Genomic DNA, 17,363 nt, shown 5'->3' on the forward strand with positions numbered 1-17,363 from the left:
TGCAACAGATAAGTTTAAACATATACGTCAGAGATGTGCCACATGAGAAGGAATTGCATACTTGAAATACTGTTTAATTTGTTGTCAGGGAGATTCAGTACATCTACACAGTTTGTCCTTAATAAGATCCTGCACCCAGAAAGCTGTTTCATTGCTGAGAGATATAGGCAAAAAAACCTCCAGGAGTATGGAGCGCATGAACATATTACTTGGCCTTCTGGGAAGTGACCCTGGGCGGATAGAAGGTCAGTTTGTTTTATGTCTGTTGTTGTCATAAACCCCCTGTTATATATATACAAACTGGCAGAAATTATTAGATCAAGTCACAAATGTTTGTTTATATATTTTCAGTACGGTTCCAGGAAGTGTTGCTAAAGAGGCTAGTGTTTGCACTGATGCGGAAGGAGGAGCTGGTTCCTAATGCAGAAGACTGGGCTTATAAAGTGGCAAAGAACCATAAAGCTCTGCAGGAAGGTGGAACTCTTCGGTACTGTAATGCTACTAGCATTTCTTCTATCTATCTCATATGTTTAAAAACAGCCGATATATCATGTCAATCAAAGGGAGTAGACAAAATGCTATCGTGACTGCATGTCTGTGATACAAGCAATCAACACATAATATCATTAAAAATTCAAAGTTTATTATACTGAATGATCAGCCATAGATTATAGATTTAGCTAGCAAAACATTTCTGTGTTTGTGTTCAGGCACACTTTGTGGCGCTTTCTACAGGGTTTTTTGACCCCAGTGTTAGCCCAAGTGTTAGAAGTGTTAGACAGAGACTGCAACTTGAACCTACTGTATGGAGAAGGGCTCAGTGAGGGTCTGGCTCAGTTCTGGTTGGATATCTTTGAAGATCAACAGCTCCTTGACCTAAACCTCTCTCAAAATGCAAGGTATTTTTAAACGCATGAAACCTGCTTTTGATTAAATGAGACATTAAATTGCATTTAAATATCTGACTGTAACTGATGACGTGTTTTTTTCTTCTTCTTCTTCTTTTAGCACTTCAGAACAGGAGATTAATGTGCAGTGTCAGCTGTTTGTTGGAGAAGTGGAGCGGCCATGTGCTGCTCCTTTTAGCTGGCTGATAAAAACATACTGCCAAAGTTTGTGGGAGGAATCAGAGTTTGTGCGAGGTGAGGTCTCTTGCTTTGTGTTTGGCTAAATTTGACCTGCTAGCTAGCCAGATATCACATACATTTGTACTTAAAACACCTTTATCTTTGAAATTCAAAGTCAGTCAGCTTTATACTTCAGGTTTTTACATTTTCTCTCAGACACTGAGGAAAGCAGCAATTCAAGGATTCTACAGTTTGTTAGTGCTGTATCAGACAGTGGACTGGGCAGCTTAATTCAGAAACTCTCAGAGGGAGAGAGAGTTGAGTTGGGTCAGCGCTACTTGACTGATTATGTTCTTCTGTCATTCAAAGTCCGCTCTGAGAAAGAGCATTGGGTGAGATACAAAAGTTTTGTCAGTACAGCAACAAATTGGTCTTCACACATCACTCTTATTTCATGTTCTAATGTGGGCATCAATGGGTGTGTGTATGTTTTTTCTTTTTTTTTTTACAGGTCTTTCATTCTGCAGTGCAGGGTTGTGTGTTTGCTCTGCAGACAGAGATGTCAGTAACTCCTGAGCTCTCTCCATCATGGATCCTTGCAGCAGCCCAAATCTACACCCCACGCTTGGACACATTATCACATACCCTTCAGCTCAACCCTCAACTGGTTTCCATCATCCAACAAGAAAGATCAAAGAGAGAAAGCCCTGATATGGTGAGAAGCAGGAGTGCATGAATTTCCATGTTGATTTATGATTGTTATGCTAGTCTGGTTATGCTGTTCTTCAGCAAAACTAGGCTAGTTGGTCAACACATGCTAGTGACTTAGATTCCACTGCCTATTTAAACTACTGCAATGTAGCAAAATAACTACCAGTGAGTGAGAGACCAGTGTGTGCAGTCAAATTTAAACAAATGAGATGACTAATGACTAATGTTTTATTACAGTGTGAGGACATTCTAGCTGTTGGTATCTGTGTTGAAGAAACAAAGCTCCTACCCGTAACATCACTAATTGAATGCCAGACCTTCTTGAAAAGAGTTGAGGAACTTCAGCAATGTTTAGAGAGAGTGCTTAGTACCGACTACAGCGCCCTCTGCAGCCCGGGCTGTCTCAAACACCTGGATACTATAAAGTGAGCTATAAAGAATGTTGTAGAATTAGAAAATAGAATTAAAATATTAAAAACATGATTTTAAATGAACAAATATGTTTATATATATATATATATATATATATATATATATATATATATATATATATATATCATGCCATATATATGTCATGATTCCTTGTTCAAATGATTTCTTACAAAAAATCTTTTGTTTTATTTCCTTAGGTCAGTATGGCAGGGGTTGCTTCTAGTGGCTGCTTTCATTGAAAAGGTGGTCATCAAAATGAAAGTGGGAGATGAGCGGATAAAAGCACTGACTCTGAAACACTGCAGTCAGTTGCATGGGGTGAGTCTAGGCTTATTGTCTGCTCTGTTCATTACTTTTGTACTTTATTGTGAGACCATTTTGTTATGGTAAAATTTGACTGTTTAGAGCAAATTTTCTCGGGATAGATGCTGAATCAAAGTGACAAATTTGAGTTTAGAACCCTAAAATTCCTTAGCATGTATGCTGCGTATATTTCCTTTCTCACAGCTAATGGAAGAGTCTTCTGATTTGAGGAGCACAGACAATCTTCAGAAAATCATCCGCATACTCAATGATTACCACGATGAGTCCATCAGCAGAGAACTGCGGTACACTTGAATTTCATTGAGCTGTATAATATTAGATGATATGATTGATTATACGGATGTAACCGTATATCATGTCACAATATATCGCAATATACAAAAATGCAACATTATGTATCGTGGATAGTGACAATATGTATTGTGTATAGTTCACCCAAAATGAAAATTACTCTGTGAGTAAAAATTCAAGTTTACAGAGTTTTAGTGTCAGTACTATATTAAACTACTAGCTAACACTACATGTGTTACTGTACTTACTAATCTTCGCTAATGTTAGTTAAGGAAAATACAGTTGTTCATTGTCTGTTCATGTTAGTTCACAGTGCATGAACTAATGTTAACAAGATTTTAATAATGTATTAGTAAATGTTAAAATTAACATTAACAAAGATTAATAATTTCTGTGTAAGTGCAGTTCATTATTAGTTCATGTTACCTAATGTTAACTAATGAACCCTATTGTAAAGTGTTACCAACTACTATCACGCGCATTTTGTCAGTAAAGCCGGTTCCCTGATTACCGTTAAATCGCCATCACCTGCTTTCAAATGGAGCGGCATTTAACAGACAGAGCAGTAGTTCACTGACAAGCCACGCAATATCGCGTTCATATCGCAGATGAATCACCTTCGATAATGAACACGATATTGCGTGGCTTGTCAGTGAACTATGGCTCTGTCTATTAAATGCCAATTTTAAATGATTATAATTATTTATTTACTATTTTATTTGAACATATTTAATATATTATTTTATTTTAAATCTGCATATTACTTGACTTAAGCATTACTGAATGAATTATAACCTTTGTTTATTTCTGTATACTCTTTTTTCACAGATATGGTATGAAGTGCTCTGTGTGTCTGTTAGAACTGTCAGAGCCCACTTCTCTTCCTTGTGAGCATGTGTTTTGCCTGTCCTGTCTGAAGAGATCTATGGAGATAGGAGGAGCGGAGTCCTGTCCCATCTGCAGAGAACCTCTGTCAAACAGCTTCCGGCCTATTGTCTCCACAACCATAGAGTGAGTTTAATTCCTTGTTCTTGGAAACCGCTGACTTATATAGGCTGTAGTGTAAAGTCAGATTTTTTGTCTGTTACAGCTTAGCCCTGAAGCAGCATAAAGAGATAAGAAAATGCTGTAACGCGTTTTTCCTGGAGGTGGTTTCTCGCTTCTGTCTGACTGAAAAACAAGACCCCCCAGAGGACCTGGTGGAACTGCTTTTTTCTCTCCTCATCTCGGCACAAGGTGGGTGAATTTCCATGTGGAATTTTACATCTCAAAATTAAATTTCTGTATTTACTTTTACTTTTTAGTGCAATTACAATAAATAAGGGCTGGAGCTTTCAAGTTTCAAAAAGGGTGTAAATTTAGCATCCAAATATCATAAAAGGGGTCCATGCAATATTCTGTATTCCAAGTCTTCTGAAATCATACGATAGCTTTGTGTGAAAAACAAACTGAAATTTAAGTCATAATCCATATGATATATTCATAATGTTTGTGTTCCCATGTCTATGAACATTACAGGAGATGTTTACAAGACCAGAGAGCTCACCCCATTTTTGGAATGTGTTGACCAGAGTCCTGTGGTGCGCTCTGTGCTGCCTAAACTCCTTCTGCAATACAGGTATTGTAATATTGACACAAACACACATACAGTACAAACACTTTAACACACAAGACATATGTGACCTTTTGTGTATAACTTTAAATATGCAGTATATAGTGAGTTTTCTGTTCATTGTTGTTTTGAGAGTTTTGCTCATTCTTATATAGAACAGTTTGAAATAAGATAATCTGTTCAGTTTCAAACAGGTGAAGAAGCATATTCAAAGGTACTTAGAAGACCTGGAGAGCAACCTTCTGGACCAGGAGGACAGAACTGAACTATACCGACTCTTTGTTAACTGTTTCCAGGTGTGTCATAATCTCACCCTTTTGTACTCAATAATGGCAAGTGTCACTTTTACTATTGCTCAAGTACTAAACTTTGACGCTTAATCCATTTTGTGCCATGGACAAGAATGTTTCATCAAATGTGATCATACTTGCTGTACATTACACTTACAATTTTTGTCTGGTGGACAACCCATGGACCATATGTAAAGACTCATTTGTTATGGGCCAGTAAGCAACCACCTAGCAATGCCCTAGCAACCATCTAGAGTACCTAAGCAAATGCATAGAAATGCACTAAATACGTTTGTCATTTTTTATAGGTATAACTACCAAAAACTGTATTCAGCTTTCAGCCACATTAATTATTATTTAAAAATGTGCATGCTTGTCTCTAAAAGCAGATGTATGTTTCAGGATTCCCTGTTTTGCTCTGGATTAAATGAAGATCATAAACATCTGAAGGAGAACTCAAGCTTCCTTAGCCGACTGGCTCGTAAACAGACACCTTCCAGACAGAATGACCCAGCTGAGTTTCTGCTGTCTATGGCTCGCCTCAGAATGTGTCTGGACTCTACTGCCCGTATCCTGTCTACAGCTATTGGCCAAAAAAATGGTAAGAGGGTCTTCTGGTCTGACCAATTTATTGCAATGCTTAAATGAATAACAGTAGATAACATTTGCAAAACTGTGGAATATTTCCATATGTCTGGTGTCTTTCAGATAATTTGGAGGAAGTGGAGCTAAAGCTTTTGGAGCAGGTCAAGGCTGTGTTTGAATACTGTGAAAATGACTGGTATAGAGTTTACCTTTTTCGAGCACTCAACAGGCAGGCTGGTATGGACCGTCTGCAAGCACTGATCAACAGCACTGATTATGAATGGATATTTCCTGCTGAGATTCTACGCCTTCATGTATGTCCACTCAAAATGATGTTGCTTTTAGGGTGTTTATAGTGTATATAGTATACTATATATAGTAAAATTAAGTTTGGAAAAATTGTAGCTGCTCTATTATCATTGTTATTTTCTCTTTTACAGAGGCTGATTCCTGCAGAGGTGGATCGTTTTTTGTGTTGTGGTCAGTCTTACCTCATTCTTAGAGATGGAGTGGGAGAAGCACTGCAGGAAGGCACGACAAATGGACTCAAAAATGCTCTAAGGGTCAGTGTCTATTAACAATACACACAAAAACATTTTTTTGTGAGCAAACCACTTACAAAATAAGACATTTTTATGTTGTATATTTAATTAATAATATGATTGAGAGTGCCGAGTTGTTTGTTTATGCACTGTATAATGTTACATTACTGTTCAAAAGTTTGGGGTCAGTAAGATTTTTTTAATGTTTTTGAAAGAAGTCTCTAATGTGTTTTCTAAGTGTTTTTTCTATTTTATTATATTTTAAAATGTTATTTATTCCGTTACTCCAGTCTTCAGTGTCACATGATCCTTCAGAAATCATTCTAATATGCTGTTATGATACTCAAGTAACATTTCTTATTATTAATAATGTTAAACAGTTGTGCTGCTTAGTATTGTTATGGAAATTGTGATGCCTTTTTTAGGATACTTTGAAGTTCAAAAGAACATCATTTATTTGAAATAAAATGTCTTAGAATGTCAGTAAATAATATTTTACTGTCACATTTTGTAATGAAGTGGGACTGAGGCAGAGATCCATTTGCAAGCTTTTATTCAAAGTGAGCATAGTCGTACAGGCTGGGTCGATCAGGGGCAAACAGGAACAGCAAGGAACAGGCAGAGTCGTAGTCAGAGTACAGGCAGTAGATCGAGGCAGGCGGATATCATTCACAGGTCGGTATACAAGGCAAGAGTCAGGACAGGCAGCAACGGGTCAATAAACAGGAACAGGCAAGATCAAACACGGGCAGACAGGAAACACAGAAACGCTCAGAAATGACACACTGGGAAATCAAGACTTCGCGGTGAGGTGGTGTGAGTGAAAGTCCTTAATAGTCCTGATAATGAGCTGCAGCTGGGTGTGGTGATTAGTGTGGAATGATTGTGAAGTGAGTGCAGGTGATGAGCAATGGAGGATCATGGGAAATGTAGTCCGGGATGTGACAGGAACATGACAGGAACAGATGGTGATCGTGACACATTTGATCAATTTAATGCATCCTTGATAAATAAAAGTATCAATTTCTTTGGGATCTTTCTGATCCCAAAGTTCTGAATGGTGGTATATAATGAATGTCCTTGGAGCTTGAGTGTTAACAGTTTTATAATTTTTTTTTTTTCAGGCAGTGGGTTGTTCTGGCCCAGTGAAAAATGTCCTGCTGACTCTAGCTGTGTTCAGGCAGGTCACTTGTCGCTTCATGTCACCTGAAAGAGCTATATATCCTCAAGCACAGGTAAGTATATAGGACTACATTTGAAATGGCAACAGGTTCACACAGTTATCAACATTTAAACATGTTTTTTAATTTATCTAGCATGTAATAGTAACATGTTTGAGCATAAATGCCTTTATGAGATTCAGAAAAAAATATGCAAAACACTCCTGGCAGACTAAGTTTTCCTCTCTGTGAACAGGAGTTCAGCTTCTTGGAGGATGTTATTAGAGAGAACTTCTTAGGACATGCTAGAGAGCTTTGCACCGCTCTCTTATCCAATCAGATTGGAGGTCCAGGATCTAACCTGAGTCTCAGTGCAGGTGTACCTGCTCAGCGTCGTCTTATACTGGAGCTCCTAGTGCATGCGTGCGCAGTGTTTTACAGTGGAAATAGACTGCTCAATCCTCTCTACAACATCGCCTCTCAACCTCTAAAAATGAGAGTAAGGACCACTACTTATTGAATAATGCATATTTTGGTGTTTAAATTCAAAATCAGGATTATGGTTAAAATAGCCATGCTTCTCTATTCATCCTCAGGAAGCCTTCCTACCTACAATGCTTGATGACCATACCAGTGACGCCCAGCAGTGGCTCAAGAACGAAAAACTGAAGATGTACTGTGAGTGTGACCTGTCCATGAAGACAATGAAAATAATAATACTTCTATAATAATAATGCCACCTAACTAAAATAATTTGTTTTTCATTCCTACCTTACAGTTTGTTCTAATGGCCATGCAAGCTTTGTGGCAAATGTAAGAAGTATATTTTCATTCATTGTCATTTGAATGAATTGATAATGTGATCTGGGAAATTATTGATTTTTTATTTCTCTTCACTTGTTTAGTGTGGCAAACCAATGGCTACTTCACGTTGTGACACTTGTGGAGTGCCTATAGGAGGCCTGAACCATACCCCAGTGGAAGGTTTTACACCAGTCAATAGCGTCAAAGACCTGACACAACCTGGACATATACTGGGGCGAGCTGAAAACCGGTCTGAAGCCCCAAACAGAACTCTCACTCTAGCACAGTCTTGTGTCCTCCGTCTATGTCTTCACCTGGCAATGTTACAAGGGGCCATTCATCAACAACAGGTAAAAAAGAAGGAATCTTAAAGGCAATTTGTGTGTAAAAGTTGACATTAGACTTGGTTTTGCATGCTGAGGCCGTGTGTCCACCAAAGCATTTTTAGCCAGCTGAAAACGCTAGGTGCTCTGCTGAAAACACTTAGCTGTGAGCGCATGCGAGTGCTTTGTTCTGATATTATGCTTGTTGTTGTCATCTGTTGACATTGTACAAGCAGAATGTGGAGGTTGGTCGGTGTTGTATTTGTCCCGCCCCTCCTCCACTGTGATTGGATGGCTGGGTACAAAGTGACAGTGATGAACACTGTGTTTTACCCAAAATTGAACATTCTTCAACTCTCGGCAACCGGTAAAAAATGCAGAGCGCTCAGTTTGTCAGTGTGAAATACACACTCAGGGCCTCGTTATGCGTTATCCGTTTTAAAGACACGGCACTCCCATTGAAAACAATTGGAAAAATACGCTAGCCTCAGAAAAAAAGCATTGGTGGACACACAGCCTAACTCCCTTTGTTTTTTTTAAACTCTTATCTAAATAATGCCAACTACTTCAAGTCAGTTAGTGGGCCACTAGCGTTATCAAATGAAAGAACTGTTTTCTAAAGGCCTTGGTTCTTCACAGGGCATCAGAAATATGATCAAACCACCTGTTAATGATGTTGGTGAATTCCTTTGGAAACATCTTGAGAAGGACATGGAGGTCCTTGGGAAGACTTTGAATCTTAACATGGATGACACTGCCACTATAATTCATCTGATCTTGAGCAGGTCTCTACAGGTCACCTCAGGTATCTGTATTAATCTTGACTAAAGTTAAACCTTCTTGAACTTTACACAGTGATTTTACTTACAATTTTAACAAAGAACAGCATTACATGGATGGTAGTTACCTGGTTTGAACCAAATTCAGTATTTTATATATATATATATATATGTACAGTACAGTCCAAATGTTTGGAACCACTAAGATTTTTAATGTTTTTAAAAGAAGTTTCGTCTGCTCACCAAGGCTGCATTTAATTAAAAATACAGTAAAAACAGTAATATTGTGAAATATTATTACAATTTAAAATAACTGTTTTCTATTTGAATATATTTCACAAAGTAATTTATTCCTGTGATGCAAAGCTGAATTTTCAGCATCATTACTCCAGTATTCAGTGTCACATGATCCTTCAGAAATCATTCTAATATGCTGATCTGCTGCTCAAGAAACATTTAATGTGTACAATTGTACAAATTATTTGTGTACAATATTTTTTTCAGGATTATTTGATGAATAGAAAGTTCAAAAGAACAGTGTTTATCTGAAATCTAATCTTTTGTAACATTATAAATGTCTTTACTGCCACTTTTGATTGATTTAATGCATCGTTGCTGAATAAAAGTATTCATTTCTTTAATTTCTTTTCAAAAAAATAAAAATAAAAATTCTTACTGACCCCAAACTTTTGAACGGTAGTGTATAATGCTACAGAAGCTTTGTATTTCAGATAAATGCTGTTCTTTTGAACTTTCTATTCATCAATGAATCCTGAAAAAAAAAGTACACAACTGTTTTCAACATTGAAAATAATCATAAATGTTTATTGAGCAGCCAATCAGCATATTAGAATGATTTCTGAAGGATCATGTGACACTGAAGACTGGAGTAACGATGCTGAAAATTCAGCTTTGCATCACAGGAATAAATTACTTTGTCAAATATATTTAAATAGGACACAGTTATTTTAAATTGTAATAATATTTCACAATATTACTGTTTTTACTGTATTTTTAATTAAATAAATGTAGCCTTGGTGAGCAGACGAAACTTCTTTTAAAGACATTAAAAATCTTAGTGGTTCCAAACTTTTGGACTGTACTATATATATATATATATATATATATATATATATATATATATATATATATATATATATATATATATATATATATATTTATTATATATATATATATATATATATATTATATATATATATATATATATTATATATATATATATATATATATATATATATATATATATATATATATATATATATATATATATATATATATATATATATATATATATATATATATATAATATACATTCAGAGAATGTACAAATAAATATTTATTTCCTCTACATCAGGTGCTGGCGTGGATCTGTCTTCACGCAAGTCCAGAGAGCAGTGGGAGATTACAGTGTGTAAAACAGTCATCAATCCTGTTTTACAGGTCAGTCTTGATACTGATAAATCAAGAAGGGAATACATTAAACCATGAATCTTTAAAAAACATGGATTAACTCCTAAAAAATTGAGGGAATATAATTATTTTGTCATATAATATACTTGCTTTGGTCAACCTTTGTCTCTGTTTTCAGGATATGAACAGGATGTTGGGCAATGCACAGGACCTGATTGCAGCTGATAACCGACTTTCTAACAGCCCCCTGATGAAGATGCTGAGGGGAGACCCTCAAAAAATCCTTCATCTCCCCACTAACTGCCCCACTCACCACTCTGCCTTCTGGAGCCCCTCACCTGTCCTAACGGTGGAAAGCTTATCGCAGCAAATACACCAGAGTCAAGCAGCCTTGCTTACCATTTTTGTCAATAAGGTTCGTTACATATAATTATCCAGGTCCTTGCATCACATTACAAAAGTTGCCAAATGTATATCCGCATGTGTGTGTTTGTGTTTATCAGGTGCACTGCATACGACAGCTGATCCATTTGCCGGCTCTTGCTGCCCTGTTGTCTGATCTAATGAAAGTGCTTCCTTCAGGCTCTGAGACCCAAACCCACACCATCGCTTCACTGCTGCACAGTATTCCTGCTGGTCTGTCATGAGTATACTCACTGGTGGAGATAGCTAGTTGATTGATTTATGAAGCTTTTGTGTATATGTAACATTACTGTACTGTAATTTGTGTCACTGAATATAGGCCACCAGAAGAAATTATTATCGGAAAGAGTAGAGATCTTCATGAAGGTGTGGAACCAACTCAGAACGGAAATATCCAATAACAGTAAGCTGTTAGAGGTTTACATTTTTAATTTATGAGATGCTTCTTTATCCAAAGCAACTTGCAGTGCATTCAGCATTTATCTTTATATGTGTTTCCTGTGAATCAAACCTATGATTATTATACCAACTGTTATAAATGAACAATATTATATAAAATTAAAAAATGGACAAATTCTATATTATTTTGTCTAGATAAAAAAAAAACATTTACAAATGCTTAAAACAATTAAATGCTACAAGTGAATGTAAACATCATTATAACAGCACAATGTTATGAAAAATGGATAACAGACCGATATTTTGTGCACCCTATGTAGAAAACACAATAACTTGGCTAACCTGCTGAGTTGTTTTTTTTTTATTTCAGCTTCAGTGGGTTTGGATCGTGCACTTTGTGAAAAAGACCTAACTAAGGAAAGCTCCGGGCAGTTTCTCTCCCTGAGTCGTCGGGGACCAGGCTCATGTCTCCACGCAGTCATAGATCTTCTCTCTGAAACCCACAACAGTCTTGTGCGAGAAGCCAGAAAAATCTGTCACCAGGAAGACAGGTGTGTATTTGCGAAAGAGTGTACACTACTATTCAAATTTAGTCGGTAAGATTTTTTAATGTTTTTGAGAAGTCTCTTCCTCACCAAGGCTGCATTTATTTGATATATAGTAACAATGTAAAAGCAGAACGCATTCTAACCCGTACTTGTGGTGACAAGTTTAACTGAAGAGTCCAGTCTTTTGAAGGTGTGTAGGCCAAAGTTAGAGGTGTAGAGGCTAGAGGCCTTCTCAGCATTAGATGCTAGAAAGAAATGGTCTCGTAAGTTACGTCACACATGTTCCCTCCCCCCCTTCAAATTGAGACGGCCTTCAGCAGTGCTTGATGATGTGGCAGCCGAGATAAGCAGCCTTAGGATGCAGCCTTATGTTTGAGAAGCACCTTAAATCGTCTTATTGATGCATGTCAATTTGTTGCATTTTATCTTACAGTGACTATAAAGTTCCACTGGTGGCGCTGTCTGAGAGCCAACTTGCCCTGTGTCACCCGGAGCGGGAGTTGCTCCCTCTGGTGTTAGCTAACTGCCATTACACACTTGAGAAGGGTCAGCAGACAGTGAGCTCCTTTGATCATCAGGCTATTGAGAGAGAACTCAGCAGACGATTTTTTGCAAGCAAGCCACGCATTCAAACAGTGAGTCCATTCATTTTAAACCTTATTATCCTACTGGTGTTCAATATATGACCAGATTAATTGGTTACTAAACACTGAGAATTCATAATTAAAAATTTAATGCAGGACACTGATAAATATCTGAGAAGACGCCATCAGAATTTTATAGAAGTCCTCAATGAGGTCAGAGCCAAAATACCTCAGGTAATTTTCTTCAGTCTCTTTGCACTTCATTCATTTTATCAAAAACAGTAGGCCTCAGCAGAGTAAATGACTATGTTAATGGTGACATACTGTAGAAATGTATAATATAATTATTATATAATTTAATTGAAAGTCCACTTGAATATTTCTAGCACTTTTTCTTCTTAAGGAAGCCTAATTTTCCCTATTTGATTGACAGGAACCACTAAAGGGCTCTCTGCTCAGCTCCATGAGATCAATGTTGCGTTCATTCACTGATGTGTGTGATGCAGTGTATACCGTGGAGATTGGACTTCGTTTCCTAGGTAAAACTGGAGGAGACCCACAGGCCCTGCTGCTGTCATATCTGACAGACTCTTTGAAAATGCACCAGCAGATTTCAAGCAACATAGCTGAGGTGAGGCATGTATTTAAAGTAGTAACTTAAAGCAAATTTAACCAAGCAGGTATTTGCCACTACTATCAGTGCTTATCACCATGTGATTCTGTAATTCAAATCCACGCTTCTTGGTTTCAGGCTTTAAAAGAGAACCGGCTTAGTCAGTGCACAGCCACCTGGCAGCTCCTTACCTGCTGGAAGAGTGAACAGATGAGGAGGAAAGGACAGGTAATTTGACATTCAGCCTAGCTGTGATGTAAAGCATACAAGAAGGACACATAGTACTGTATATCATTAAAGGATTAGTCCACTTTTAAATAAACTTTTCCTGATAATTTACTCACCCCCATGTCATCCAAGATGTTCATGTCTTTCTTTCGTCAGTCGAAAAGAAATTAAGGTTTTTGATGAAAACATTCCAGGATTTTTCTCCTTATAGTGGACTTCAATGGCCTCTAGACAGTTGAAGGTCAAAATTACAGTTTCAGTGCAGCTTCAAAGGGCTTTAAATGATACCAGACGAGGAATAAAGGTCTTATCTAGCGAAATGATAAGTCATTTTCGAAAAAAAAAAACTGTTTATGCTTTATAAACACAAAATATCGCCTTGAACGTACTTCCGCTTTCCGCATTCTTCAAAACGCTTACGCTGTATGTCCTATTTTACTTACAGAAAAAACTAAACCGATCTGTAAGTAGAATATCATATCTAAGAATCCTGACAAAAATGCATCACTTTCTCCACAAAAAATAGTAAGCTGCACAAGCGATAATAATAATATCTTGAGCACCAAATTAGCTTATTAGAATGATTTCTGAAGGACTGTGTGACACTGAAGACTGGAGTAATGACTTCTTTTAATTCAGCCATGTCATCACCAGAGTAAATTAAATTTTCAAATATTTTAAAGGTGCCCTAGATTCAAAAATTTAATTTACCTCGGCATAGCTGAATAACAAGAGTTCAGTACATGGAAATGACATACAGTGAGTCTCAAACACTGTTGTTTTCTCCTTCTTATATAAATCTCATTTGTTTAAAAGACCTCCGAAAAACAGGCGAATCTCAACATAACACCGACTGTTACGTAACAGTCGGGATCATTAATATGTATGACCCCAATATTTGCATAATGCCAGCTCATGGTCAAAGCATTACACAAGGGCAGAACATCTGGATGTGCACAGCAGAATCATCAGACTAGCTAAGCAAGCAAGAACAATAGTGAAAAATGGCAGATGGAGCAATAATAACTGACATGATTCATGATTACATGATAATTTTAGTGATATTTGTAAATTGTCTTTCTAAATGTTTCGTTAGCATGTTGCTAATGTACTGTTAAATGTGGTTAAAGTTACCATCGTTTCTTACTGTATTCATGGAGACAAGACTGTCGTTATTTTCATTTTTTAAACACTTGCAGTCTGTATAATTCATAAACACAACTTCATTCTTTATAAATCTCTCCAACAGTGTGTAATGTTAGCTTTAGCCACAGAGCATAGCCTCAAACTCATTCAGAATCAAATGTAAACATTCAAATAAATATCATACTTACGCGATTAGACATGCTGCATGATGAATACTTTGTAAAGATCCATTTTGAGGGTTATATTAGCTGTGTGAACTTTTTTTATGTTGTTTAAGGCAAGCGCGAGCTCTTGGGGCGTGGAGCACGAGAATTAAAGGGGCCGTACACCCTGAATCGGCGCATTTATAATGATGCCCCAATATAGGCAGTTAAAAACAAAAACAAACAAAAAAAAAAACATGGGGTGTTTTGAGCTGACACATTCAGGGGACACCTTAGACTTATATTACATCTTTTAAAAACATGTTCTTCGGCACCTTTAAAACAGAAAACAGTTATTTTAAATTGTAATAATATTTAGCATAAGGTCAGCATAAGAGACTTCTTTTATCTCACTAACCTCAAACTTTTGAATGGTAGTATATGCATGTATGATTTCTGTTAAAATAAATGTTTTCACAGTGCATACCCTGTACAGGCATCTAATCCCAACCCCCCTACCCCCTTCTGCTTATCTATTTAGCCTGTCACTAAACTGACTCCATTATTAGTAACCTCTGTTGACCTCCTCTGATTGACCCTAAACAACAGAGAGAGTGGACAAACGAGGGTTGTAAATCCAAGGGAAAGTGTTGGTCAGAGTGTGCCAAGCTTTAATAAGAGAGCGTGTGCCACAAACAACAGTTCAAAGACTTTTAACCCAGGCTCTTCTGAATAGCTGGAAAATATTACTTAAAGATGACATTATGGCATTTTTTCTTGCTTCATTCCAGAACACAATGATGTTTTCATTTTTATTGGTCAGGTGTATTATGGTTTCTCTAATTTACTTTAAATATTTTACAATTTTACAGGATCCATTCCAGCAATTGTCCAAAGAATTCAGAGACAGACTGGATTCAGAGGAAAGAAAGCAAGTGAAGGTTTTCCTTGGGCTCACAGATATTGACACTTTCTCTTTGGAGTTACATGAGATCCTTCAGCTCAAGACCAACAGCACTGTGGAAGACGGCTTCGCTCCGCATTGGGAGTAAGAACTGATCTTAATTTTTTACATTTTTATTTACCCTGAAATTTAGCCATCTGGATGGCAGCCTTCAGGGCTCACCATTTGTGAGAGTGGGGTTTGATGAGGCAAACTGGCCACAAAAGGCAAAATGGCCACTAAAATGGCCTGACACTTTTCACATAATGCTTGGCATTTGATTAACAGTCTTTTTAAATGTAAATTTCAAAAAAGATAACTACAGTGAGCCATTTATTATCACACAATAAACCTTCACTGAATGATCAGGACCCTGACACAAAGCAAAGGGGTCTTATGACACTGAAGAGGTTTATTTTGCAATAGCACTAATTTATCCCACATATTTGGGTTAGTTGCCAAATAAATTAATAAATGGACATGAAATATTTATTTGAAAACTTGTTTTGTTATAAGAAATCATGAGTTATACAATAAACATTATACAAAAATATACTGCAAAATGCCAATCACGTATTTTGAAAATCTGAATAGGAATTCATTTTATGACACTGAAACATAACACTTTTGATATCTGGCTTGTGATTGAAAACATCAATCCAATTCCAAATGACTTTGTTCAGGGCAATTACTCTCCAAATAAAAAGTCAGGAAATGTTTTGGCATGCAAAGCAAATACACTTAAATGGATCTTAGAGCATTTAGTACCTACGACAAAAAGAGACATAAGGGCCTTTTAAGTTTTACCCAGAATGGGCACTTTCAATCACAACAATGCAGACCTCCCAGACCTAGTCATTCCCTGGAGACCTGTGGGCTTTTAGACCCAAGAGAGGCACACTTTGACCCCTCCAGGCTCCCATCTGTCAGTATGCCCTGTTCTGGTCACCTACTGAGCAGGCAGCTGGTCGGAAAGAAAAGGAATGCGTGTGCTGAGAACAATAGAATCCAAAGCTAACTGTTGATCCTGAACCACACCACTGAACACCCTTCCTCCTTTCTCTTTCTGTGTTCCATCACATAGCATCAGGTCCACCATGGAATTTCATTTGGTGGAGAAGAACATCACTTCTTTTCCTGGTCTAGATAGTCTTCCAGAGGATATTACTTTGGCTAAAGCAGCAGACATCTGGAGGCTTGCGGTGGAGTTCAAACACTGAAATGTTCTTCTGAATCAACTGAACCAAAATGAATAATATGTGAAAAGATCTGGACTACTTTTGTTGATTTTGTTGTCAGATGTTGCCGCCTTTGTTATTTCTGTTGTATAGGACTCATTCCAACATTCTAAATCTTTCCTGGCTTTTTTATAGGCAACATGCTAATTCTTTCTTGGCTTGGTTTTTATTGTTTATTAAATCGATTAAAATAATCTGTTTACTCTTTTAGGACTTTGAGTTGCACTTTATTTTACAGTATGTGTACTTTCCTGAGAAATACTGGGTAATATATGATAACTACAGGGGTTAAGGTTAGGTTCAGGGTTATTATCTAATTATTACCTAAGTTATTGTAATTAGCTACTGTAATAAGTACATTGTATGTACATAGGGAACAGGACTGTAAAATAAAGTGCTACCGAACTTTGAATATGTCAGTATTGTTAAGCACTTTATTGTTTAGAGATTTGTTTAGAATTTGATTCAAGGACCAATAATTAATTGATCAATATTGTGCTGTTGTAACAGCTTCATTTATTTTGCTTCATTCTACTTTTGCTATTAATCAGGACCAAATAAAGTTGTATTACTGATCTACAGTGCATTTACATTGTGAAAAATTTGTGTACAAGAGATACAAAAACTGTCCATTTAATTTTACTAACAGTTTCTACCCCTAACACAGGAGCAGCCCTGAGGGGTAGACAAATGTAAAATATATTTATAAAATACGTTCAATAAATAAATACTTTTTGCCATGTTTAA

At 36.8% G+C, this 17,363-nt stretch overlaps 1 protein-coding gene across 1 annotated transcript in view; it reads left to right on the top strand.

Annotated features, from left to right (window-relative positions):
• The window catches only part of LOC137007334 (E3 ubiquitin-protein ligase rnf213-beta-like), a 34,336-nt gene extending 17,025 nt beyond the window's left edge, over positions 1-17,311 (top strand). Inside the window, exons 31-63 of the mRNA XM_067368671.1 lie at positions 89-245; positions 352-487; positions 711-899; positions 1,009-1,142; positions 1,284-1,459; positions 1,579-1,782; positions 2,016-2,203; positions 2,408-2,528; positions 2,718-2,818; positions 3,654-3,836; positions 3,916-4,061; positions 4,344-4,443; positions 4,622-4,733; positions 5,130-5,328; positions 5,436-5,626; positions 5,753-5,875; positions 6,979-7,089; positions 7,271-7,513; positions 7,611-7,692; positions 7,793-7,827; positions 7,920-8,168; positions 8,781-8,946; positions 10,296-10,381; positions 10,530-10,766; positions 10,855-10,987; positions 11,094-11,177; positions 11,544-11,724; positions 12,155-12,356; positions 12,462-12,539; positions 12,739-12,936; positions 13,057-13,146; positions 15,308-15,483; positions 16,463-17,311. Coding sequence (XP_067224772.1) covers positions 89-245; positions 352-487; positions 711-899; positions 1,009-1,142; positions 1,284-1,459; positions 1,579-1,782; positions 2,016-2,203; positions 2,408-2,528; positions 2,718-2,818; positions 3,654-3,836; positions 3,916-4,061; positions 4,344-4,443; positions 4,622-4,733; positions 5,130-5,328; positions 5,436-5,626; positions 5,753-5,875; positions 6,979-7,089; positions 7,271-7,513; positions 7,611-7,692; positions 7,793-7,827; positions 7,920-8,168; positions 8,781-8,946; positions 10,296-10,381; positions 10,530-10,766; positions 10,855-10,987; positions 11,094-11,177; positions 11,544-11,724; positions 12,155-12,356; positions 12,462-12,539; positions 12,739-12,936; positions 13,057-13,146; positions 15,308-15,483; positions 16,463-16,598 — 4,947 coding nt within the window. The 3' untranslated portion in view covers positions 16,599-17,311. The remainder of the gene's footprint in view (positions 1-88; positions 246-351; positions 488-710; positions 900-1,008; positions 1,143-1,283; positions 1,460-1,578; positions 1,783-2,015; positions 2,204-2,407; positions 2,529-2,717; positions 2,819-3,653; positions 3,837-3,915; positions 4,062-4,343; positions 4,444-4,621; positions 4,734-5,129; positions 5,329-5,435; positions 5,627-5,752; positions 5,876-6,978; positions 7,090-7,270; positions 7,514-7,610; positions 7,693-7,792; positions 7,828-7,919; positions 8,169-8,780; positions 8,947-10,295; positions 10,382-10,529; positions 10,767-10,854; positions 10,988-11,093; positions 11,178-11,543; positions 11,725-12,154; positions 12,357-12,461; positions 12,540-12,738; positions 12,937-13,056; positions 13,147-15,307; positions 15,484-16,462) is intronic.
• Positions 17,312-17,363: the final 52 nt, after the last annotated feature.

The sequence above is a fragment of the Chanodichthys erythropterus genome, chromosome 19, assembly GCF_024489055.1.
Source record: "Chanodichthys erythropterus isolate Z2021 chromosome 19, ASM2448905v1, whole genome shotgun sequence".
NCBI lineage: Eukaryota > Metazoa > Chordata > Actinopteri > Cypriniformes > Xenocyprididae > Chanodichthys > Chanodichthys erythropterus.